The sequence below is a fragment of the Arvicola amphibius genome, chromosome 3 (assembly GCF_903992535.2).
Source record: "Arvicola amphibius chromosome 3, mArvAmp1.2, whole genome shotgun sequence".
NCBI classification, from domain to species: domain Eukaryota; kingdom Metazoa; phylum Chordata; class Mammalia; order Rodentia; family Cricetidae; genus Arvicola; species Arvicola amphibius.
The window spans coordinates 131,604,357-131,628,991 of NC_052049.1; the positions used below are offsets into that span (position 1 = coordinate 131,604,357).

The following is a 24,635-nucleotide window of genomic DNA, read 5'->3' on the forward strand; positions in this document are numbered from 1 at the left end:
GTTTCAGGCTTCCAGTGCTATATATTCCATCACCGTGAGACACGGGCCTAGCTAATACAGGGCCTGGAGGCTGGGACCATGTGTGCCTCCAGGTGCATGGGCTCTCCCAGTTTCCGAGGCCTTTACCATCAGTCCACAGGAGCTGCAAACAGCAGAGATAAACCTCATCTCACAGTTTCCCATTTGCCAGGGAGGGGTGGGTACTGACACACGGTCAAAAGCATTGCCTGCCCCGGCTGAGCAAGGGCTCAGGCCAGGATCTGCTTTGCTTTGGAACACGTGTGGCCATGTGCTGTGGGAGGTGCAAGGACCTTTCGCGTGCTGCCGGCAGGGAAGGCAGATACCATTCTTTTCCCTCCTTGCTAGTTTCAGAACCCAGGACAAACAACAGGATGCTGTTCCTCCTGCAGTCAGCTAACAGCACTTCCTGCACTTTTGGAATCTGGAGGGGTACTTCCGGGTGGTCATTCTTACTAACCTTTCCCCTAACACTCTTTTCTCTTACAGCCCAGAACTGTCTTAGTTACCCTGATCAGATGCAGAGAATGACTTTGTTTCCCTTTTTCTTCCTTCCCCTTTGTTCTCCCTCCTGCCCCAAAGACAGCAGAAATTTAAGAGCCAAGCCTTTGGCTTTACCACTGAATATGTCTGAGCCACAGACTACAGTACTTAATCTTAAAGACCTGAAATCATCATCTAGATGACAAACAAAACTGAATTGTCTCTCTTGTTCTTTCTTTTTTGAGATGGTATCCCATGTAGCTTAAATATCAGGAGATAAATGGCCTTGAAATCACTATGCAGCTGAGGATGACCTTGGTCTCCAGGGTTGACAGGAGTATATGTGTACACATGACATGTGTACATATGTGTATGTGCATGGGTTTATATGCACCATGTATCCATATAAACTAGGGCACACTTGATCTTCTAGAAGGGAGTTGTAGGTGGTTTTTAAGCCACCTAATGGGGGTGCTGGGAACTGAGCTGGGTCCTCTGCAAGAGCAGTTAGCACCCTTGACCACAGAACCATCTCTCCATCACCAATAATCAAGGTTTTAAAAATCATAATCTATGGATCTCTTGTACCCAGATGCTGTGGAGCGAGGGGCAGAGAGCTAAGTCACCCAATAGCTCATCTCAGAGTAGCTGCAGTCCTGTTAGCTAGGGTGGGTTTCTGAGTAACATAAAAGTGGGATTTAAAGGTATGTGAAAACTAACTCTTAAAAAAAAACTGTGTGTGTGTGTGTGTGTGTGTGTGCGCGCGCACGCGCACACTTGTGTGTGTGGTGATGGTGGTGATGGCTGTGGTGGTGGAGGTGGTGATGGCGGTGGTGGTGGTGATGGTGGAGGTGGTGATGGTGGTGGTGGTGGTGGTGATGGTGGTAATGGTGGTGGTGCTGCTGAGGACCAAACCCAGTACCTCATGCTTGATGCATTCTACCATTGAGCTAATCCCTAACCCATGAAAATGAATTCTTGAGCCAACGGGAATATACAATGCCATTTGTGTATGTTTTTTAAAAGTATGATTTTCAAAAAAAAATCAAAAGTACAGTGGTGGCACAAGCTATTATCCCATCATTCTGGAGGCAGAGGCAGGGAGATTATGAGTTTGAGGCTAGCCTGGGCTACTCAGTGGGTTCCTGAACAGCCTGAGATACGCATAGAGGCTACTTGAATCTGCCAGGGATGGCTAGCACCCAAACATCAGAATATAACTGTTACCAAGAATATGGAGAAAAGGGACCTCTTGGACATCATGGGAATGTAAAGTATAGTCACTGTGGACGAGTGGAAGTTCCTTGGTGAATGAGTAATAGGATTCCCACAGCAGTCAGCAACACCACTTCTAGGTACACATCCAGATGGACAGTTCTTTATCTCAAAGAGAGACTGGCATTCCACCTTCAGCACTGTCCACAACAGCCAGACACAGAAACAAACTAACGTCACCTAGTAAATGAGTGATAAAGAAAGCGACACACACACACACACACACACAGAGAGAGAGAGAGAGAGAGAGAGAGAGAGAGAGAGAGAGAGAGAGAGAGAGAGAGAGAGAGAGAGAGAGAGAGAATATCATTTGGCCTTTAAGAAAGGGAAACTTTGTTAGGTAGTGGTGGTGCACGCCTTTAATCCCAGCACTTGGGAGGCAGAGGCAGGCGGATCTCTGTAAGTTCAAGGCCAGCCTGGTCTACAAGAGCTAGTTCCAGGACAGGCTTCAAAGCTACAGCAGAGAAACCCTGTCTCAAAAACAAAAACAAAAAAGGAAGGAAGGGAGGAAGGAAGGAAGGGAGGAAGGGAGGGAGGAAGGAAGTAGGAGAAACTGTATCACAGTGACAAGAGTGGCTGACCTGGAGCCACCCACCACCATGTGAAGCAGACTGGATAGAGGCAGACAAATACTGTATGACATGACCTCTACACGAAATTGAAAACGTGGAACTCAGAGCAGCAAACAGTAAGAGTGGTTACGAGCGTGCGCAGTGGGGGAAGGAGGGGAGGCATGGATTAATGGGCACACATTTACAGTTGTAAATTAAATAAATTCTTTAGACCTATTATGTAGCATGGCTACCAAGCTATTATTATTAAAGAATTCTATATTTCATATGGCTAAGAGGAGATCTCAAGGGGTCTTACAGAGACAGGGACACCCCCTCCCACATATGTGAGTAGCTATAAGAGATGATGTGTACAGTAGCTTGGCTAGGCCAACTGCTTCAGCGTCTGTATATATCAGGGGACACGCTGTATCCCCTAAATGCACTTAATTTCTATTTAAAGTAATATCCCAGCAAGGCTGAAAATCCACAACTTTGACATTACACAAGACAGAACCGTATTCAAAACCATGGGCACCTCACCTTCTATTGCTTCCTTTCCTCGAAATGAGAAATCAATGTAAGTACCAACCACTCCCAAACCCAGAGTGCGGCTTCAAACATAATTCAAAAATTAAAATTTATGTGCCCACAGCTGGGCACAATGGCACGCACCTGCAATCCTGGCACTTGAGAGGCTAAGGCAGAACTCACTTGAACCCATGAGTTTGAGACCAGCTTGGGGATAAGTACAAGACGTCATTTCAAAGATAAACAAATAATTTTTCTAGCAATGCTTATACAAAACAGAATGTGAGTTGCCTTCTCTTTCCTCTACTAAGGCCCATTCCATCTGCATACGAAAGGCCTCAGCCTTCAAATGGGGGTGGGATGGGGGGCCCTGACCACAGACATTCTTACAGAGAAACTTGCTTCTCTTTTCCCTTTGGCCTTAGAACACTGAAATACAATTCACAAAAATAAAGTTCAGTTTTAAAGTACACAACTCATGTCCCAAACACTTCCTTCAATCTAAGAAGTAATTGTAACAGCCACCCCCCCCACTACTCGACCCTCCATGGGTTCCTCTGCTGTAGACCGTGCATGTACCGAGATTCCACACGACACGCGGCTTCTCGAGTGCAGTCTCTTTCATTTTAGACACACCTATGCTACAACTTTCTCAGTTCCGCATTCCCATCTGTGGCTGAACACTATCCCAATGTTTGTATGCCGGTATTTTTCCCTTTCCTGCTGATAGACTTTTGTGCTGTTTCTGCTTTTTGGCTATTGAGAATAAACTTATGCATATGCATATATGTATTCTTACATGGCACATGTATATACTTCTCTGTGGTCATACCTAAGGAGTGAATTGTTGGGTTACACATTAACCCTATGTCCAAGCTTCTGACAAACATTTCATAGCAACTATGTCCCTTTTAAGGCCTACAAGCTCCTTAGGAGGGTTTCTCCCTCTTTCCAGCCTGGCCAACACCAGCTCTTATTGGTGTCCCAGCAATTACGGGCATTCTGGGAGCAAAGTGAGTTCTGACTTGCTGGTAACTGGGTGCATGAGTCTCCATACTGGCCATTTGCAGGACTTTGATAATAATGCTGTTCAAACCCTTGTTCATTTATCTTTTCAATGCTAGTGAGTTATAGGAATCTTACATATTCTGGATACTTGACCTTTATCAAATACATGTATTTAAAAATTCTGTTTCCCCAACCTCCCAAGTGTTCAGGATAGTTTTAAATTTATGATCCTCTTGAGGGCAGAAATTCTTTCTCTTGCATATTGAGAACCAGCAGTCCTTGTAGCGGAAACACTTTGCTTTTGACATGAGTTGGTCTTGACATTTTTGTCTCTGGCCTGCTGGCTCTACTTTAGGTCCTGCCTTGAACACTACACTCTACCTTGGTTGCTGCAATTTTGCTGTAAGTTTTGAAATAAACCAATTTTTTTTTCCTGACTATTTTGACTGCTCTGAAGATCTTTAAATTTTGAATTATGTATGTGTACATCTGTGGGTGGGGCACTGCCCACGAAGGCCAGAGCATTTGTCACCTCAAGCTGGGACCATATGCGATTGTGAGTCACTTGCTGTGGGTGCTGGAAACTGAACTCTGGTCCTCTATAAGAGCAGCAAACACCCTTAACTGAAGACCTATCTCTCCAATCTCATAGTTTGGCTACTCTTAAGTCTTAGTATATTGCATATGAATTTTGGAATTGGCTTATTTATTTCTGCATAAAAATAACAGGAATTACACTGACTTTGCAGGCCAACTGGGATAGTATCACCTTGTGTTTTGAAGTTAATTAGCTAATCTGTTTATTTAGTGTATGTGCATATGTGTGCTCTTGCCAGGGTTTGGATGTGGAAGTCAGGGGATAACTTGTGGGGGACTCAGTTTTCTTCTTACACCATGGGGGTCCCAGAGATCAAACTCAGGTTGTCAGGCTTAGTGACAAATGTGTTAACCTGCTGTGTCATCTCCCCAGCTCAATGTTACCTTCTTAACAAAACTGAGTTTTTACTACATAGAATATATTTTCCATTAGTTATGGTTTCAGTTTCTTTCAATATTCTATAGTTTCTTTTATTAACTTATTTGTTTTCTGCCATTACAGCATGAACTGCATTGTATTGTTCATTCTGTGTATAGAGACTGCAGAAACACAAGCGCTGCCCGTGCACTCACACTGTGTCCTGCCGCCTTGCCGAACCGGTTACCTGGGATTCTTCTGTGGCTTTTCTAGGTTTACTGAATGCTTTAGTGTAAAAGGGTGTGTCAGATTTTCTAGTGTCTATTGAGGTAATTATGTGTTTTTTTTTCCCCTTACTAAATGAAAACAGTATACAATTGATTTTCAAATCAGAGCAACCTTGCATTCCTGGGATAAACCTCACTTAGTTATGATATTTTTCCATTTTGATTTTTACCGCTGTGATAAAACACTGACCAAAAGCAACTTGGGGAAGGAAGGGTTTATTTCAGCTTACAGTTTTCAGTCATCATCCAGTGAAGCCAAGGGAGGAACTCAAGGCCGAAGCTTGAAGCAGAAACTATGGAGGGGGGCTGCTTACTGGCTTGCTCTGGGCTCACATTCAGCTACACGTCCTACGTAGCTCACCATGCTAATCAGCAAATGTTCCACAGGCAGGCATGCCTACAGACTTTCTGATGGAGGCAACTCTTCAACTGAGGTTCCTTCTCCATCCCAAACTTGAGTATTTCATACGGTTTGGTAGAATAAAGGTTTTCAGAGTATTTATTTGCTTATATATTTTTTTTTTTGAGACAGGATCTCCTTATGCTGTTAAGTTAGTTGGCAACAAAATTAACTAGGACAGATATATGATTCCCTCTAACTATTGTTAAGGGTGTAAAATCCTGCTGGTGTTTTCGTAAAAGTTTTGGTATAGATAAGGGATATAGGTCTGTAGTGTTTCTATTTATTTATTTGTGTATATGTATGGATACAAATGCACCACAGCACACACACAGTTAGGTCAGGGGGCAACTTTATAATGTGTGGGTCCAAAGGGTCAAACTCTACTATCAGCCTTAGCAGCAAGCACCTTTACCCACCAAGCCAGCCTGCTGGCCCTAGTTTTCTTTCTTCCCAAGTCTTTGGGCTCAGTATCAGAGTAGTACTGACTTCACAGGAACAACGAGAAGAGTGGTTCTCTCACTCCCATTTTGGAAGAGTCTAAGAAGGAGAGTTGTTAATTCTTCTTTAATACTTGGTAAAATTCACTATTAAAGCAATGATGCTGAGCTGACTTTTATGGCAAATTTTTATTTATTTAATTTATTAAATTTAATTTAATGTTATAGGCCTACTCTGTACTGCAATTTGGGCTTCTTGGAATTTGTGTTATTTCATACAGGTGATTCCATTTTTCAGGGTATTTGTTCTATTCATTCATTCATTCATTCATTCATTCACTTTTGAGGCATGCTTGTTGGTGTATTCCAGGTTGTATGCCTCAAACTTATGGCAATCTTTCTGCCTAAGCTTCCAAACGCTGGTATTCCAGGCTTACAGTCCCGAGAGCCTAGCGGGAGGGCTAACTCAGGGCTTGTATACCCTTGACTGAAGACCATGCATGCAGCTTCAGGAGAGCCACACACGGAGCACTCTCTTAGCTAGCCTTACATCCAGGTATGCATTCCTGATTTTAGCAGTTGGGAGTTCTTCTGCCTCTATCAGTCTAGCAGAAACCTGAAATTTTGTTGGCCTTTTCAAAGAACCAATGGCTTTGCTGGTTTTTCTTCTCTGTATCATTTGCTTCTGCTATAATCTTTGTTATTTCTCCTTCCTACTAGCTTGGGTTCAGTCTGTGCACTCTCTCTCTTAGGGTGGAACCCGAGCCTGCTGATCTGAGACTGCCCTCTCTGCACCGCTCACCGGTGGCCTTCTGTGAGCTTCTGCCGCTGTCCTGGAAGGTTTCCGGTGGCCCTTTTGGTTTTTGCACTGAGCAGATTATTTTTCACATATTTGTGATTTTTCAGGTTCCCTTTTGTGAGTACTTCTGCTTCCTATCCAACCTGAGCTCTTCGGCTCCCTGGTCAGTTGTCTGGTTTCTGGAACACAGTCAATGTCCTTTAGCAAAGCCCTGCTCCGATGATCACCTTCCTTAGCAGCCTTAATAGAGAAGACTCCTAAGACCAGAACCTTCTCCTTTGTATGTGACTGGGAGAAGTGTCAACATTCTCAGAACCACTCAGCACCTAACCTAGGTCACCTGTCTATCCACACTCCCAGTCCTAGACTGTGAGGAAGTACTGAGAGTTTGCTCATTTACCAACACACGGCCATTACTTCTGAGCAGGTATAAAATGTCACTTCAATGAATTCACATTTTATGTGTAAAATGAATAAACAGAAGTATAAACCAGGGATTTGTTTAATGGCTCTTTTGAGCACCCACAGATGCTAGGCAAGAATTTATTTTTAGTTATAATATACCTGAAATGTATGTATATGCTTAGAATACTATCCCATTTTTCTGGTTGTCATATTTTAGACAACATGAACATTCTGGAATACATCTGTGATCTCAAAAAATAATTTATAAGGTAGTTTCAGGTCTTTCTGCCCAACATTTACATTTTCTTCTGTTTTTAATCTAGACAACTCCATTTATCTTTAAGCCTGAGTTTAAATGCAGTGCCTCCTTACCCACCCCAGCCCGGACTCTGTAGTAGTCACCCTACATGGAACCGTTCTTATTTGCCCTGTGTACATGTCTTGCCCAAGGTTATGGCCCATGTGGGCTCAACAGACTTCTGGGCAGGGTTCCCTTCAGACTTCCACTGGCAGCTCCACACGCTGGCCTGAGAGAGCTTAGGCTATGATGATGCAGACATCAGGTGTATCCTACCTGTGACAGCTCCTATCTGGCCAGCCCTTTGTTCCCAGCTCGCTGGGAGCCCAGGAACCAGGGGTGGGAGAGTCTCTAGTGTTACAGTGTGAGTGTTGGCCCTGGCCAGGAGACCTACCCTGGCTCACTGACTTGGGTAGAAGTCAAGGCTTGTGGCCTTGCCTAGAAACCCATTCCTTCTAAATTAAGGCTGTCCTGAGTGTTCATGACTCACGCTAGTACCTGGCAAGTAATAACTGTGTGCTAACTGGATGCAGGCCCATCCATTTCACTGTATCAGAGGGGTCTTAGCTTCTGCCTTCCTCTTCAGACAAGGCTGCTGGATCTTACAAGTACTGCCTGGGATCTGACTTCATTTGACACATTTTAATTTTGCTAGGGTCACCACTGGTAGTACCAATACCAAAGACAGATGTAAAACTGCTTGGCCAGCACCTGAGTGAGGTCCCTGACAAGAATGAGTCAATATCCCGGGGGACACAGGAGGAGCAGTCATTGAGGAGCACAGTGGAGCCTGGAGGCACATGGCACTCTGATTTCAAGAGGCCCGGGAACACCGCCGAATGTCGAGGCTAAACACGTACCACATTCTTTGCTAGCACACAGTCAGCTCTGGGACTGTCCCAGCCCTAGAGGACACTGATATGCCCACGTTCAGTTCAGCATCACACTCCAAACACAGGCTGGAGTCTTGGGGAAAGTGGTAAGGGACACTCACTACACTGTCAGCAGGCTGTCAAGAATACACATTTCTTTTAAAAATACAAATCTCCCACAGATAGCAGAGGCGGCAGTTAACATTTCTATTATCTAGACAATGGAGCCTTTCATTCCCGAGGGTACTAGGTACTCAGGGCACCAGGTACAGATCATCAGACATCATTTACGATGAGAGGCTGTCAGGTACCCTGAGTATTTAGAGGTTCTCTTGAGACTTACAGCCTCAGCTAGTTGAGCCCAAGCCACCCGAAGCAGACTGGATTGCCCAGATTTCTAATGGGAGCTCAGTACTCAGTCTGCCTTGGCCACCCTTCCAGTTGCTGGTCTGTGGTCTAAGTCTCACCTTTGTAATAGTTATGCTCCTTTTTAGTTTTGGTGTTTTTTTTTGCTTGGACATCTGATGGTTAACATTGGCTCTGCCCACAGTTCCATCCTTGACTGGCTCTAACATTCACTTCTAGTCACTTTGGCACTAACTGGCTTCTGTCCACCTAGGTATTGATTAATCACTGTCCAATCTCTGTATGCTATTGTCAAGGTCAAGCTGAAGTCAGTAACATAATATGCCACACTAGGATTTGCTACTGGTATGTTGGATATGACTCTAAACGGGCCTGAATTACGATCCCTTAGCAGGTAGTATGAATGATGTGTATTCCTGTGCGTCTGTGTGGGGGATGTGCACATGAATACTGGTTCCCAAGGCCAGGGGCATGGGCTCCCCTGAAGCTGAACTTACAGGTAGTTATGAGCCACCCAAAGTGGAGGTCGGGAACTGAACGTGAGTCATCTCCAAGATTAATACATAATTTTAGTCAGCAAACCGTCTCTTCAGTCCCTGGTGGTGCTTTCTGACCTGACTTTTCTGTAACAGGAAATAGCACACACTAGCATCAAGTCCTCAAACCCAAGGAGTAAAAGTATCAATTCCTGACTGGTTATATTCACTCACAGAAGTTCTGAAAGTCAGAAGCAAATGAATTTGGAAGAGAGTTCACAGCCTTGTGGGACAGAAATGAACAGAATCTGTCTACACTGGACACGCATGCACAGTAGCCAAGAGCTAGTGCATTGGAAGCATGAGCAGTAAGAAGTCCAATGACCTGTGCCCAGGACTCTGCTTAGTTTTTGTATTTGAGACTGGGTCTCACTACAATAATAGCCCAGACTGGTCTCAAGCTCACAGTCCTCCTATCTCAGCTTCCCGAGTGCCGGGATGTAGGCACGTGCTTGGATTCATACTTCTTAGCTATTCTGATGCAGTTAGTCTTTGGATCACTATCTGAGGAACACTCAGCACATAGTGACAACTGACACACAGGGACACTGAACACAAAGCACGACCCACGCTTTCTCTGACACCTTGATGCACCTTGCATAAGGCAGCTCATCCGACTGGTCCCTTCCTAATGACATCATCTGATTTGAGATCTGAGAGCCCCACTCTTGCTGCTGCTGGTGTAGGACGCCACCTCAGTTTTAAGATCAACCTGGTTTAGTGAAGACAGTGTCAGCTTCCCAAGTTTCTAGAAAGAAGCTATTTTAACAGGGTTTTGGGGTAAGTGGGAATACTAAGCTCTGTTTTTCTTTTGTCTGAGGGAGACAGGCTATAAAGAAGAGCATGAAATTGAAGCAAGTGTTATGCTATCTTTTCAAGTTTCATTATTTTACCAAATTAAACAAGTAAAATATTTTAAATGTATAACAACCATCATGTCTTTAAATAAGGAATAGAAACATCTATTTGATCCATAAGATCTTCAAATTAGCTCCCTGGCAGCACATGTATCATTGGTGAGGAAGACACGTACCTGGATGGCCACGTACTTCTGATGCCGGGAGCCAGGCAAACCAAGAGCAGTGGAGCCCAGGAAATGGTGCAGGGTGTGCATTTGACTGGCTAGGCCAAGTTTCCCTGGGCACCTCCCCAAGCAAAACTGGAGGGGGATCTCAGGAAAATGGCTTAATTAGGAGGATTCTGGTGGGACAGGATGCTTTTGGAAACTAAGATGACAGAGATATTGATGAGCTATTAGGTCCAGGAGGCCTGTCTGATATTTGAGATAATGGAGTCTCCATTTGTTTCAGGATGATGCCTTCATTTTCACAGCAACATGGTTTATGGCTTGCAGGGGATGTGTGGACTGGCGGATGCAGACATTAAGGATCTGAGAGCCGCCCTCTCACTGCTGCTGTGGTGTGTGTGTTTATTCTTTTCCTAGGAGGATCTTTATTTTTTTCTCCCAAATCTCATAACTGGTTATGCAGATGTTTAATTGAGAAGAATAGCTATGAAATTACTGTTTGTTTGTTTTTTTCCTTTCAAACTTTCCTATCTGGACCACTTATTGTCTCTCTTCTCTACTGACAAATGCTCTAAACAGTATAAAATTAAAGTTTTAAACACTAAACTTTTCTAGGAGGCTAGGGGTTTTTAGAAGGTCACCGTGTCTCAACTGAGATCCTGCTCTGCAATAAGAAGGCTGACATCAAGAGGAGCTGAGAGTCAGATAAAGAAGTAGAATCCGTTAGCTGAGTGAGGCAGATGAGCTCCATGGAGGCAGAGGGAACGAGGATGTCCAGGGGAAGGACGCTCAAACAAGAGAACTTAGGAAGAGAGAAGGCTCCTTACTGGAATACTAGAAGACTCAAAAAGTTAGGGGGCAGGTACTCCAGAAAATGCCTCATGAGGTAATTAAAGCTCAACTATTGACCAGAGCTTTGAACAAATCCCTCCCCCCATTTTAACCAGGTCTGCTTTGATGGATCAGAGCAGAGAGGTGTATTTGATCCAGCCTGTGTCACTACTCACTCAACTCTGACCCCTCTCTACGGAATGCCTTTCAATGTCTCTTATGGAAGCAGTGATACCACTTTAATTTCCAGCTCCATCCCCATCTGGCCAGGAAGAGGATCAATTAATATTATCATGTTTTGTCTTCAGGGCCTCTGACATCCCCAAGGGCCAGCCTGTGGGCCAGCCCGGGCGGGGAGAGAGCAGGATTCAGGACAAGGCAGTTGTGTCGTGTCACCCAGCTCAGAGCATACCACAGAACTTGCTTCGAGGATGTTGGGCATTGTGCTTCATTAGGAAACAAAATATAAGCTTTCCACACCATTAGGGATGACTTTAGGAGTGGAAAGCACATAAGACGATGCCTCACCTCATCAACAATGCACTGCAGAAGCTGGAGAGGCTGCAATGGGAAGAAGAGAGGAAAAAGTATTAGCCTGTGTGCAATATCTTTACAGTGGAATGGAAAGAAAAAAATCATTAATGCAATAAAATATAGCAAGATTAATCAACAACAGCAAACTCTTATAAAAACATGGATGCTCAGGACGTCCTATTATTTCTAATGGTACCTAATCTAATACAGGCAGTTAAAGGTTTGCATTTTCTTCAAAATGCAATTTGCTAAGTTTAAAACAAGGCATTCAAGCATGCAAAGGAAGCAGCCATCAGGAAAAAGAAAAGTGAATTTTTTTTCTGAACTCATAAAGCTTACCATTAAAGATCCCTGGTTTTTCTGAATCTGAAAAAAGGCAATATGTAATTAGCATGTCATAATCAAAATGACTCACTTGGACACATTATGATCACTGAGAGAAAATTATTGCATTGCTGGTGGCAATTTGTGGGCATGTGTTAACACAATTTACATAATGAAAATACACAAATGTTAATAGCTCGCTTCTCATTTATAGGCGAAAGTCAGCAGAATGTTAATTTCACACAACACTTTTTAGTACCCTCCAGGTTGTATTAGAATAGGGAGAAAAACCATAATCCATTTCAAAAGGCTGTTTACGATTCAGATATAAATAATGTTTTATATTGCTAGATTGTGAACACTGGGCTTAATGTTGCAATCATTGCTAATGTTATGAAGCTCACTCTTTTTAAATTAAAAACCGATTTATTTAAAATTGAAATTAAATCATAGTCAGAAATTAGAATTTTGGATTCCTGCCAGTGTCTGCTCACAATCCCCTATTTTGTGAAGAAAACTTTAATTATGTGGTTGAAGTGTTTGCCTGGAACTAAGGAGTAGGGTGAAAACTCTACCCTTTTCAAAGTTCTTTTGAACTGCTTCTCGAGCAGCAAGGCTCTCTGGGAAAAAACAAATGCATGAAGTTTTACAATGCTTTGGTAGGGTGCCTGTTCCCACTCCGCGTTCTGCGGGCAGGCTGTTCACATCTAACACAGACAGTTAACGTGACAAGATCAATCAGCTTTAACTTACTACACAAAACATTAAACACATCACTGTCCCCCTAGATACCTACAGTTAATATGACCAAACCCAATGGAAACTGAGTCCTAGGTCCTGCATTTTGTAAATAGAAAAATTTTAGGAACTAAATACGACCAGAACAGGTCAGTTGTTTTCTGGGATATGTGAGCTCCAACCAGCTGGTTAGATGGGAAAGAGTAAGATCCCATGCTTTCCTGCAGTGCTGGGAATCAAACTGGAGGCCTCAGACACAGTGGGCAGATATTCTGCCACTGAGCTGCCTTCCAGGACCCTTTATGGGTTTTTAGTGGGACTGTGTGCACGCTGTATGCATACACATGTACACATGTGTGTACATGTTGTGGAGGCCAGAGCTGATGTTGGGTGCATTCCTCTACTGCTCTCCACCCTGTTTTCTGAGACAGGATCTCTCACGGAACCTGGAGCTCCCCGTGTCTGTTAAACTGGTTGCCCAGCAAGACCCTGGGAGGCATCAGTCTCTGCCTTACCAGCACTAAGATTACAGGTGCAGGCCACAGCACATGGCTTTTACATGGATGCTGAGGATTTGAACTCAGGCCCTCATGCTTGTGCAGCAAGCACTTTACCCGCTTTACCGCTATCTCTTCAGTCCCTTTATGATACCCGGGAAGTCTTTCCTGCACATACTTATTTGACCAGCACAACTAACTCTACAGAATGCAAGGAAGACAATCTCTATTCAATGCTGGTGAAACCAGGCCTCCCAGAAACAGGGCAGGCTCAGGTCCCAGGCCCAATTCTGGCAGTTCCAAGCCTTTCCAATGTTATCTCACCTGTAGAATACCTGCCTATGATCACAGCATTCCAAAACAAAAACAAACAAACAAACAAAAAACCCAAAAACCAACTAACCAAAAAAAAAAAAACCCAAATAATTAGACTTCATGCTTTTACTTGCATGGTATGGAAACTTAATGTCAATAACCTAATGATTGGGTTTTCGAGAGTGCTATGTGTATGATTTCTGTTTGCATCAGTGTGGCTGATCAGCAGTCCCTCCTCTCCCACCCCAAGTCCTGGCCTACGGAGCCCAGGCTGGCCTAGAATTCACTAGCTTCCTGCTCACCTCCTACTGCGGCCACAGGGGTCTCAGAAAGAAAGCATTTCCTATGCTCTATCTCGACTGGCCAAGCTTCCTGTTCAGGCTGCTACCCTTCCAGTCGTCACAATGGGAAGCAGTGCCAGACTGCTTGGTTCTCAGTGTTCCCTCCCAGTGCCTGCCTGACGTTGCCCAAAGTACTGTCCCATCTTGGACTCCAGGCAAGGACGGCAGGCAGAGATTCAGTCTTTATGGGGAGGTTGAGCTGTTCACCCCTTAGATAGCTGAGAAATTTAGTAAACTCTCTGCAATCAGGTCCCTCCTCCTATTGTGTCTGCTTTTCTTTTGTTTGTTCTAAGCACACACAGGTAGCCCTGGCCCAGTGTTAAAAAGGATATATCCACTTCTACAAGCAGAGCTGCCGGTAAAAAAATCATTCAAAATCCATTTTTACATCAGAGAGCATCTTTTCCCATAGATTTCCAAGAGTCAGGAGATTACAAGATTCTCTGAGGAAAATGTGGCAAAAATTCCATGAGATGCCTTGTAGTGAGGTTAGGGTTGGTTTGTGGCATTGCCTTCAGGAACATGAGTGTGAACCAGATGGACAGAGGGGGAGGATTTCCTCACGACCCTGAATCTTACAGGGCTCCATGGCTTTATCTTGCCCTATCTTGCAGGTAAGAATACCTTAAAGACAATTTAAGATTGCACTACAATGGCTGGGCCAATGAGGCGCTTGCCAATAAGCCTGATGACCTGAGCTCAAGTCTCAGAACCCTCATGGTGGATGGAGAAAACCCCCCTGGCAACTTTTCTTCTGACCCTCACAAGCTCACTGTGGCACACACATGCTCATACACAAATAAAGAAATGTAATTAAAACTGTCCTATATTAAGGCTGCTCTGAGAGAGGGATGACCACCAGCGTCATCCCTCTGTTTTTATGATATGACAATCCAGTTTTGCCCAGGATCTCAGAGATGCTGTGCCAGGGTTTTATTACAGTCTTGATAGCAGCATACTACAGGATGTCAACTTCATGCATTTTGTATTAAGGTAGCAGAGCCAGAACCTGAAATTGATTCAAAATGCTTATGGTACTCAATTACTTCTGAACATTGTTACACAATGCAGTGACTTATGTCTTCCATTTCACAAGGGTCTGATGTGATGATGCAACATCATCATAATTGATTCATTTTCTCAATTAAATAAAGCTACTGTGCCTTTCTTTATAGGAGTGCCACACAGACCATGGAGTTAGATGTATTATCTCCTTGCCTTGTCTCAGATATATTGCCTTAAAGGCTATGTTCTGTTCCTCTGTTAATTCCACTAGAAAAATTTAATGCCACAGTCATATTTTTCAAGTTCTAAGCTGCCACACGTGCGACCGTATTTATATTAGGCATATTTTTCACTGCTAAACTCTTTGTTGTTTACCTTTTTCAAGATCACATTACTGTCTGGCACAGTGACTATAAAACAGATCTGAACCAAGTCAACCTCCAGCCACCGCCTCTGCTTTGGTGCACAGTTCATGTAAAATTGCACCCCCTTGTTTTATAGCACATTAAAAGTGGCACCAACTCAGTGTAAAACACCAGCCGCATGGACGCGATCTTTATTCCGGGTCTGCCTTTCCAAAGGCCTGACTGTGAGAGCAGAGCTCAGAGGAGCACAGCTCAGAGGAGCACAGTCCGGTTAGCGCTGATGTACAGCTTGTGCCCGACAACACCTCTGATGCTCTTTACAACCAGCTTGCCCAAGCCCACACTCCTGCGTGTACATTTTGCTGGTGTTGAGTGGTTTGTAACTGCTCCAGACAAACACCTGGCTCATCATGCTCCAGAATTAGTGGTGTTTTGATACATTTATGAGATGAACTTCCTCTCCTGGGATTTTTTTTTTTCTTTTGTCAATGTTCAGATCCAAGTTTTAAAGCCCCACTAATAGGAGAGTTAGGTCTCCTTCTGATGGAAGGCAGATCCTCACACAACAAACAGGATGGACGACTTATTAGGAGGCAGCCACAAGTACCAGCCAGGTTTTACTGACTGCATTAACATTTACTGTATCTTTCTTTGCAAGAACCACACAGGTGGCAATTAGAAAGGCCCATAACAGGACTCAGGACTTTGGAAAGTGACCTGCGGAGTGGAATTATTGATGCACAGGCTCACTGGTGGGGCCTCACTACTTGTCAATGGTGCTGGCGCTAAGAAACAAGTTTGGGAGTTTCTTTTTGTGCTCCCCTCTCTGCACACAATGGCAAAACAGACATTGATAGCAGGTCTTTCACATCATATTCAGAGGCATAATCAGAAAACCAGAGTGGATCCACTGTGGAGCTGAGGGAAGACACCAGCCAGGCCTTCATTTCCCCTCTGAAATGATGACTTGCCCTGCAGCTCTTGTCGGAGAGATTTATGTGTGACCTAGGTCACATCTTCCAATATCAGTTGACAAATTTTCTCTTTACATATTTACTGCTTTTCAAGCTTGTGTTATTTTCTCTTAGATAGAAAAAAGAAGTCTGAAATTACAAGGTATGGTTGGAATTTTTAAAAAATAGCAGCTTCGCTTCGTGGGACTTGAGCCATATTCCAGTCTTCAGTGTTAAACTGATTTTTTTTTTTTTTTTAAATTTTAACCCAACTGCAAGGATCTGTAGACACTTTAAAGATACTCTTCCAATCCGATGCATTAAGCAGCAGCCTCAGCTAAATCTACAGTGATTGTGGTTAACTGGGATTTTATATTCTACGTGAACATTAAGCATTTCTCAAGTGGAAAGGACCTCAGAGATGTTCAAGCTCAACCTACCTACTTTGTCCTTATGGAAATTGAAGCTCAGAGAGGAACAATATTCAAGGTCCCAGACACAGCCTGACCTGACAGTTTGCTCAGGAGGCTGCCCATCTGGGAAAATGCATGAACCTGAGAATTAGAAAGATTCATGGAATTCCAGCCAGATACCCTTTGCCTCAGAATTCTTCTTCCTGCATTGGGGCTATGGGCAATTGTCTGCACAGTTTAGGGTCAAAACAAGAGGCTCCCTCCCAAAGCCTCTGTGAAGATGGTGCTCTCCATTCAGGAGCTGGGCCTTCTGCCTAAGCCAGGGAGAAATGGCCCTAGCTTTAGTGTGCCAGGTGCTAAGAGGCAACACACTACCCCCAAGCCATTATAGATTATAACGCTTCCCATAGGGATACAATTTACTTCCATAAGCTTTAGCCTGTTGCCTTGTTCCTCTACAGGCTCTGAATGACTGCTTTGCAAAAAGGAATAGAATGAAATTTACTGCACCTAACTATGAGTGGGGATGTTCATGCGGTGCTAATTTTCCTGCAGACAATATGAGACAAAATGAAAGATGATATACATTGTTTCTAATGAGCTAGCATAGATAAACACGATAGCCTTGCTCCTCCCGTCCTCCCAGGTCACCAGCCTTCATCCTTGTTTGAGTTCTTTTCACTCTCAGGAATCTGTGTCTCCTATTGGGTCTAAAACAAATGTTAAGTCCTAAGAAGATTTATTGACAGATCCCAATCAGGGCAGAGTGTGCTAAAAGTCCACAGTCTAAGATCCACTTTCATGGGTTGGATGGAGGGGCACATGCTTTGAATAGCAGCAATCGCAAGCCAGAGGCAGGTTTATTTCTGCGAGTTCAAGGCCAATCAGGGATACACAGTGAGAAATCCTCCTCCCACATCTGTGTGTGTATATGCATGTATGCAAAAAGTATTTGAATAAATAATTAAAACAGAAGTTTAAAACAAGTTTTTAAATTCAGCTTAAGATCCTTTCTCCGTCCCCTTCTTTCTGGCCCACAGCTCATCCTGAAGCCAGGGTTGTGCTTGGGAGCCACCAGTTCTGAAAAGAGAAAACTAACTAGCCAAGAGTGGGTGTGACAGAAAGGTTCCAGGATGCCTAGGAGGGCACAGCTCAGATGCAGCCAGATAGAAAAATCACCAAGGCCATAAATTAGACCACTTGGCTCTTGCTGTTTCCCAAGGATCAAGGACAATGCATTGCACTGAGGTGCTGGACAACATCACTCATCCCCTGGCTCTGCCAGGCAGTGAGAAAAAACAAACAAACAAACAAAAAAAAACCGAAAAACCCAGACCTGCTCCGCGGTCTCTTCTCTACCCTTTGTATACTTAAAACTGACACAGCTCGTGCCCCACTCCATGCACAAGCAAATTCTCCTTTGGGGGAACACTCACTTGCATGTTTGGACACAGAACTGCAATTTGAAATAAACAGATGTGAACTGCACCATCAGTCTGTTTCCTGATAGTACGGGCCTGGCCAAGGTGTTCATTAAGTATCTTCCTTTGAGAAGATTTTAGACATTTTCCTGTCTCTAACTTTAGTTCCCGCTTTTCTTTGTTCTGTGAGGGGATGAGCTTGTGTGAATCTAGCTTAAAACCATCAGAGGTGTGTGTGTGGTGGGGGAAGTGTGGTGGAGGTGTGAGTGTAGGGGAGGGGGTGTGGGGTAGGAGATGCAGTTCTCTCAGCAAAGCCTATGGATGATATCAACCTTCATGACCAAATAAGCCTGGTCCAGCAAAGATGCTAGAAAGGGGTTTTCTAGATCTAGCCTTTAATTGGCTTCCTTGTCAGCTTAACCCCATCCCCCCGCCAATGCTATGGAACCCAAAGCTATGTATGCTGGGTTCACCTGGTCCATATCTTTGTCCAAGTGGCATCTTGCTTTGTATTATTCCAGACAGAGGTATCTTCTAGGGCTGGAATTCCAATGACTCTATCTTGGGCAGCAGGAATTGTTGGGAAGTTTCCTTCATAAATGTAACTTACAATTGTATTTTCTTCATAACAACAGCAGCTTTGAACTGCTTGCATCTCCTACCGGGCAGCACCCTCTTTCATCCGCGGTTAGGTTCGCCACACTTAAGCGCAGCAAATCTCTGCAGTGTTAACCTTTACCCAGAAGGTAGCCACACTGCTCCTGTCACCTGCTGCTTTCCACGGACACACAGAGAATCCCTACTCTTCTTGCGTTGTGTCACTGTGGGGCTGGCACTGGCCGCCATTCCTGCAGAAAGTCTGGTGAGTTTTAGAACATTCGCTATGTTTTGGGGAGCCTATCGTCACAGAAGGCTATTAGAAAGTTCATTTTCAAGCCCAATAAATCTTAAAGATAAGCCCAGGACCCTTGAGTTATGGTGAACAGAAGTGACTTCAGTTCCTTCCATATTTGGAGACAGGCGCCATGTTTTCAAAGTCTTCTGTGCTAAAGAAACACAAGGACTTTCCTCCCGCGATGCCCGTCCCCCTTCCCCCTTCCACAGTAAAGGCACTCTGGCCACATGCTCCACCCTCACAGCCCTCTGCACACGTCAGGATGACTCTGTGTGAGACAGCAGATGGAGCATGGAGCTCAGGCCTGAATTATTAAGACATGTACATCCCTTGGGCTCAGGGAGTTAAACAGTCTTCAGGTGCTGATGGGGAAACACCTGCTTGCCCCAGCAAAAGCAGGTTACTCTAAGAGCCTCAGCAGTCACTGCTGGTCTATGAACCGATCTAAGAGCTAGGTGTGGTGGTGCACACCTTTAATCTCAAAGGCCAGCCTGGTCTACACACTGAGTTCCAGGCAAGCCAAGGCTAATGTGGAAACCTCGTCTCAAACAAAGCAAAAATGAGGCAAACGTCACTGGCCAGATCTGCCTCTCCCCAGGTCAGGAAGCCCAGGCTTTTCACTCAGGGAAAGCCTCTGTGACTAAGGTGACTTTGAGCTGGTATTTTAAGGAGCTGAAGGACCAGCTGTGGTTTTACATCCTGTCACTGTGGTCAGCGTCCTCCAGCTGTGTGCATATGTATGGCAGCTCCTCTCATCTGGCTAAGCTTCAGGACCCTTAGTGGAAGCAGGACACTCTACCCATCCTTACCCATTCCTTGTCTTTACCCGAGTACCTTCACCCCCATCTCTCCCATAAAGGGCTTGTTTTAGGCACAGAATTCCTACTGTCACTCCTCTTGTGCTTTGGGACTCTTACTAAGAAGAAGTGTTACCTAGTGCAGCACTGTGGCACCTGACAGTTGATCTGATGACTGAGACACCTGCTAGGTGACTGGCGGGTGAGCAGTACATACAGCATGGAGGCAATGCACGATGGGGTTAATACCCAGAATGTTGCAGAATAGGGTGGCATGTGGTTCCATCAGGCCACTCACAGTTGCATGCTGTTGGAAACTTAGAATCACCTCTGCAATTTTCTGTTTCATATTTTAGACTGCAGTTGACTGAGGCAGAGTCTAAAGTGCTGGGTAAAGGGAATTCTATCAACAGGTCCCCCTACTACAGGGTACCTGCCCCTGAACACATACTTACTTTGCCTTGATTGGCTTAGCTCATCGTGTTCTGGATCCTGCAGCAGAAACTCATGGAGGATAAAGCACACTGGGTTTTTGGTAGCCGTATCATACAGTTGGCTCAGCCGGGAGAAAATAGATAAGAAGAAACACTATTTTCTCTGCAGTGTCTCATACAGACACGGTATGAAGGAAGGCTTAGCTAGTTAGGGAACCTCGACAGATCTCACATAGACACGGTATGAAGAAAGGCTTAACTGGTTAGGGACCCTGGACAAGTCTCATACCGACACACTATGAAGGAAGGCTTAACTGGTTAGGGACCCCAGACAGCTGCTTCTTGTGTTTCTTTCTTAGGACAAACAGACTCCATGAGTCTTTTGTTGGGTTGAGAAGAGGCTGGCCAGCCATGCAGTGGCACAGACTTCTGGAATCTGAAAGAACATCAAAGGCTTTGGAATACTGTTGAGCTCCCCTCCCGACCCCCGGTTTCTGATCTTTGAAATTCTTCCGCTGTCTGGATTCATCCGGCAAAGGGAAGTTTACTGCTTTCCACCTGTCCCCTCACCCTTTGTCCCTTCTGGACTCTCCTGAAGGACCAACACTCTAGAGAAAATGAACACGTCTCTCAGAAGGACTTGTCTTACAGAGAGAAGACAAAATGAGGAGTGGGGAGCCTTGAGATGTGAGTTTAGTTCTCTTCTCAGGGTTTTCCAAATGCAGAGTTGGTTTTGTCAACATGTTAGTTGGTAAAATTGAGGTAAATAATCATTTTACTGATTTCATCTCTATTTATCAAGCAGTCTCCTACGCCTGATACTATACATGACTCTAGAACCCGAAAGGTAGGCGAGACACAACTGCTGTTCCCCAAAGGTGAATGGCTTATTAAAGTTTCCTGAAACTAGCCAGAGCTATGACTTAATCACAGAGCTTGTCTTTCCTTTAAGTGTCACTCAACATTGGGACAAAACACAGCTATGTAGGGCTGGAGAGCTGGCCCAGTAGTTAAGAGCACTTGTTGCTCTTGCAGAAGACCCAGGTTTGGTTCTCAGCACTCACCACTGTCTGTAACTCCAGTCCCATGGATCGGATGCCTGCTTCTGACCTCCTCAGGTACTAAACATGCATATGGTGCATAGACATACAGGCTGGCAAAACATCCATACACATAAAATAAACAAGTCTTTAAAAAAAAGCTCACAGCAGCTGAGAGCTGGTGATGTACACCTTTAATCCCAGCACTTGGGAGGCAGAGGCAGGTGGTTTGATGCCAGCCTGGTCTACAAAGAGAGTTCTAGGATGGAGACAGAAGGAATCTGGACACGCCTCACACACATCTTTCAACCCACAAGTTCCTTGTTGCTTTGGCAAATGAAATTCAAAGTACATGTGGAGCGAAGAAGTCACAGATCTAGATGAACTTGAACTATGCTGGACTTTTGCTCCAGTGTTCCATTCATTCTTTCCCATCAATTCCAAGGGGACAGTGAAAAGAAAGGCAGAAAGCATGCCCAGTTTGCCAGTTCCTTTAGAGAACTGGCATGCATTTGAAAACGATCATATCAGAAGAAATGCCCTGGCATCCTTGAAAGCACTCCTGTCTAGGTCTGGGTGGCACCCCACCTGCTCTGTACACTGTCTCTCCAGGAGACTATCAGCACCTTCCAGAGAGGAGACTAAGGCCCGAGAAGGAAGGTCAACGAGCTAATAAATGCCAGGCCCAGAAATCAGGACAACCCTGTCTGTGTTTGGGTTGAAGTCACATGTCAATGGTGACATACATTGTCACCTGGGGTGGTGGGTATCATTTGCTGCTTCGCTCTCTTTGCCCAGAAGCCTCTAGTTAATGAGGAGCACAGAGCTGCCCAGAGCAGGGGATAAAGCAAGACCTCTGGCCAGAAACTTGGTTTTGCTTATGGCATTTCATCAAACTGGACTAGTCCTATGGAGAAGGTGGCCTCAGACCCACAGGGCACTTCTGCAACCCATTTCTGCACAGAATTGAAACAAGTTCTAGCACTTCTGTCTTTTCTTCCTGTGCCTGGAGACCCACAGCTTCCCTCTTCAGGCCATTCTATTGCCTGATGTCACTATGTGCAGACATAATCAAGTCCACACTTGATTCTGATAGGTTGCCCTGGCTTCCCACAATCCTTAAGAGCTGTCTTGAGCCTCCTGTCTTGGCGCCCAGTTGTGCTCAGGACCTCTCTGGTCCTGGCTGTGTTTCAGCAATTCCCAGCCCTAACCTGCATCAATTCTTTGCTCCTTTAGGGACCTGTAGATTTTTCAATGAACTTGTCTATTTTATTGGCACTGGAGAGGGTTGGGTTCTTAGGATCATTAACATTTTAGTTGAAGAAGATTCTCCAAAACCTCAGGCGTTAATCCAGTACTGTTAAACATCTAAAAGTAATCTGTGTTCAAACAAAGCTTGGCCAGGTCTGCCCCCTTTTAACTGGGATGCCAATGAGCTTCAATTCTACCCCAAGTTCTCCACGTGATGAGCAGAACAAACTGAGAACAATAAAAGTTGATGTTTTTGTCACTGCCACTGCTGAGACAACTTTCCTCCCAGGGATCTACATCCAGTCAGCAATTACCTGGTAGGCAGGGAGCATCCTGGGATAGTAATTTCCACCTCTGTAGATGCACCAGTTGGAGGCAGTACTTGAGTGTTTGGGTGTGTAAAATAAGAATGGCTATTTGGGATCAAAACCTCTGGGTGCCTCATCAACCTCCCATCCCCACCCTTCTTGAGACAGAAAAAGCCATTGACTTTGGAGTGGGAGATAGAAGCCCTGCAAGGTGTCACTAAATGGCCATGGTTTCCCTTCCCTCCTCTGCAAAATAAAAGCTAGATAAGGTCTTCTTGTGTCTGCAAAGCTAGGATTTCTTAAGGTAGCAACTACCAATAACAAGGTGTAAGAACAGAAATCTCTGGAGTCTAAGAGGGAGACAAGATGGCAAAGTCATTGACTGGAAGCCAGAGCGGGACGTCAAGGTCATTGCTTTACATTTCAATCTTATTTCTAGGCTGATTATTTAAAGAACTGTGAAAGAATCATGGCCCCAGATACTGGACTAAAAATGAGTAGATCCTATATAGAATTCTGTGTTTGTGACTGGGAATGACAAAGTGTAACTCAGAAGAGAAGGACTGGACAGGAAGGCTCTGGTGGGATCAGAGAGGTAATTCATTTCAGTCCAACCCGGCAGGAGACACAGTCATATATTTTCAGAGCCACACAGGCAAATCCCTGAAGTACTTTCTGGAAATATAAATAATATCACCATTGCCATGGCAGTGTTAACCACCTTATACTTTTCAAAGTGCCTTCTTAGGCCTTGACTCATCTGGTCATGATAATTCCTTCCCAGTAGCCTGGAAACTGTCCTGGAATGTGTCAGGTTAAATTCACACAAGTTAGGGAGAAGTGGTCAGATTGTGGCAACTACCCTCAGGGCAGAGATCTGGAAATGCAAATCCTCCAACCTCAGACAAGCTCAAAGGGACTCATGACATCCTGGAGCCCCTCTTCTGTATCCTGTCTGTTACAGGGTTAGCAACATCTGAGACTCCCTTTCTCCTCCTACTCTTCTCTCCCCTTTTCTCTCCCCTAAGCTCGTATTACAATTCACCCAGGAGATTTGCTCAACAGGGGAAAGGATAGCATCTACAGTAACACCCTTCAGACTCCTGGGAGGAGGCTATGCACAACCCATGTTTAGACCTGTGGCTCTTGGTGAACGTACCTCCTTTTCACTTAAATGCTTGGAGTGGCCCTTTGCCATCCTCCTAGCCTCCTTACCCTAGCTCAAGCATCTTCTACTCTAAGAAACATTCTTGGCTTCTTTTAAATAAATGTTACTTTCATTTATTTTAAAAATTATGTGTATTCAGTCCCAGTGTGGTGGAGTATGCCTTTAATCCTAGCACTTGGGAGGCAGTTAGACAGATCTCTGTGTTCAAACCCAGTCCAGCCAATATTGTGAGTTCCAGGCCAGCCAGGGCCACACAGAGTGACTTTTGTCTAAAAAAAATAAATAATAAATAACAAATAAAAATGATGTGCACGTGCCTGAGGAGAATGGCTGTACGGGGTCTCAGTGGAGCTGGAATCACAGGTGGTTGGGAGCTGCCTGACGTGGATTCTGGGATCCGAACTTAGGTCCTCTGAAAGTGCAGTGCACAGGCTTAACAGCAGAGCCATCTTTCCAGACTAAAAAGACTTACTTTTTACCTACTGCAGAGGCCAGAGGCTTTGGATCCCTTGGAGCCGGAATGTGAGCAAACACAGGCAATCATGAACTATCTAATGTGGGTGTTGGGAACTGAACTCTGGTCCTTTGCAGGAGAAGGATGAGCTCCTAATTGAGCCATCTTTCTAGCCCTGTCTTGGCTTCTTAAAGTAAGCTCACCCCGCCTCTTTCTGAGGCCAGCGCATCTGCCCCTGGAGGCTCTTTCTACAGAAGCCATCATTCGCTCCATACTTTTCTTCCTGTTGGAACTGGATTT

At 44.6% G+C, this 24,635-nt stretch overlaps 1 protein-coding gene across 6 annotated transcripts in view; it reads right to left on the reverse strand.

Moving 5' to 3' along the window:
• Positions 1-24,635, reverse strand: part of Map2k5 (mitogen-activated protein kinase kinase 5) — a 229,043-nt gene that overhangs the window by 42,341 nt on the left and 162,067 nt on the right. For 3 of the 6 annotated variants that reach the window (XM_038321198.1, XM_038321196.1, XM_038321201.1), the window contains 2 exons: positions 11,956-11,982; positions 11,611-11,643 (listed from right to left, as the gene is read on the reverse strand). The exons of 1 other annotated variant lie outside the window; for it this stretch is intronic. In XM_038321198.1, the coding sequence (XP_038177126.1) occupies positions 11,611-11,643; positions 11,956-11,982 (60 nt within the window). The remainder of the gene's footprint in view (positions 1-11,610; positions 11,644-11,955; positions 11,983-24,635) is intronic. 2 more of the 6 variants (XM_038321199.1, XM_038321197.1) reach the window with 1 other exon arrangement.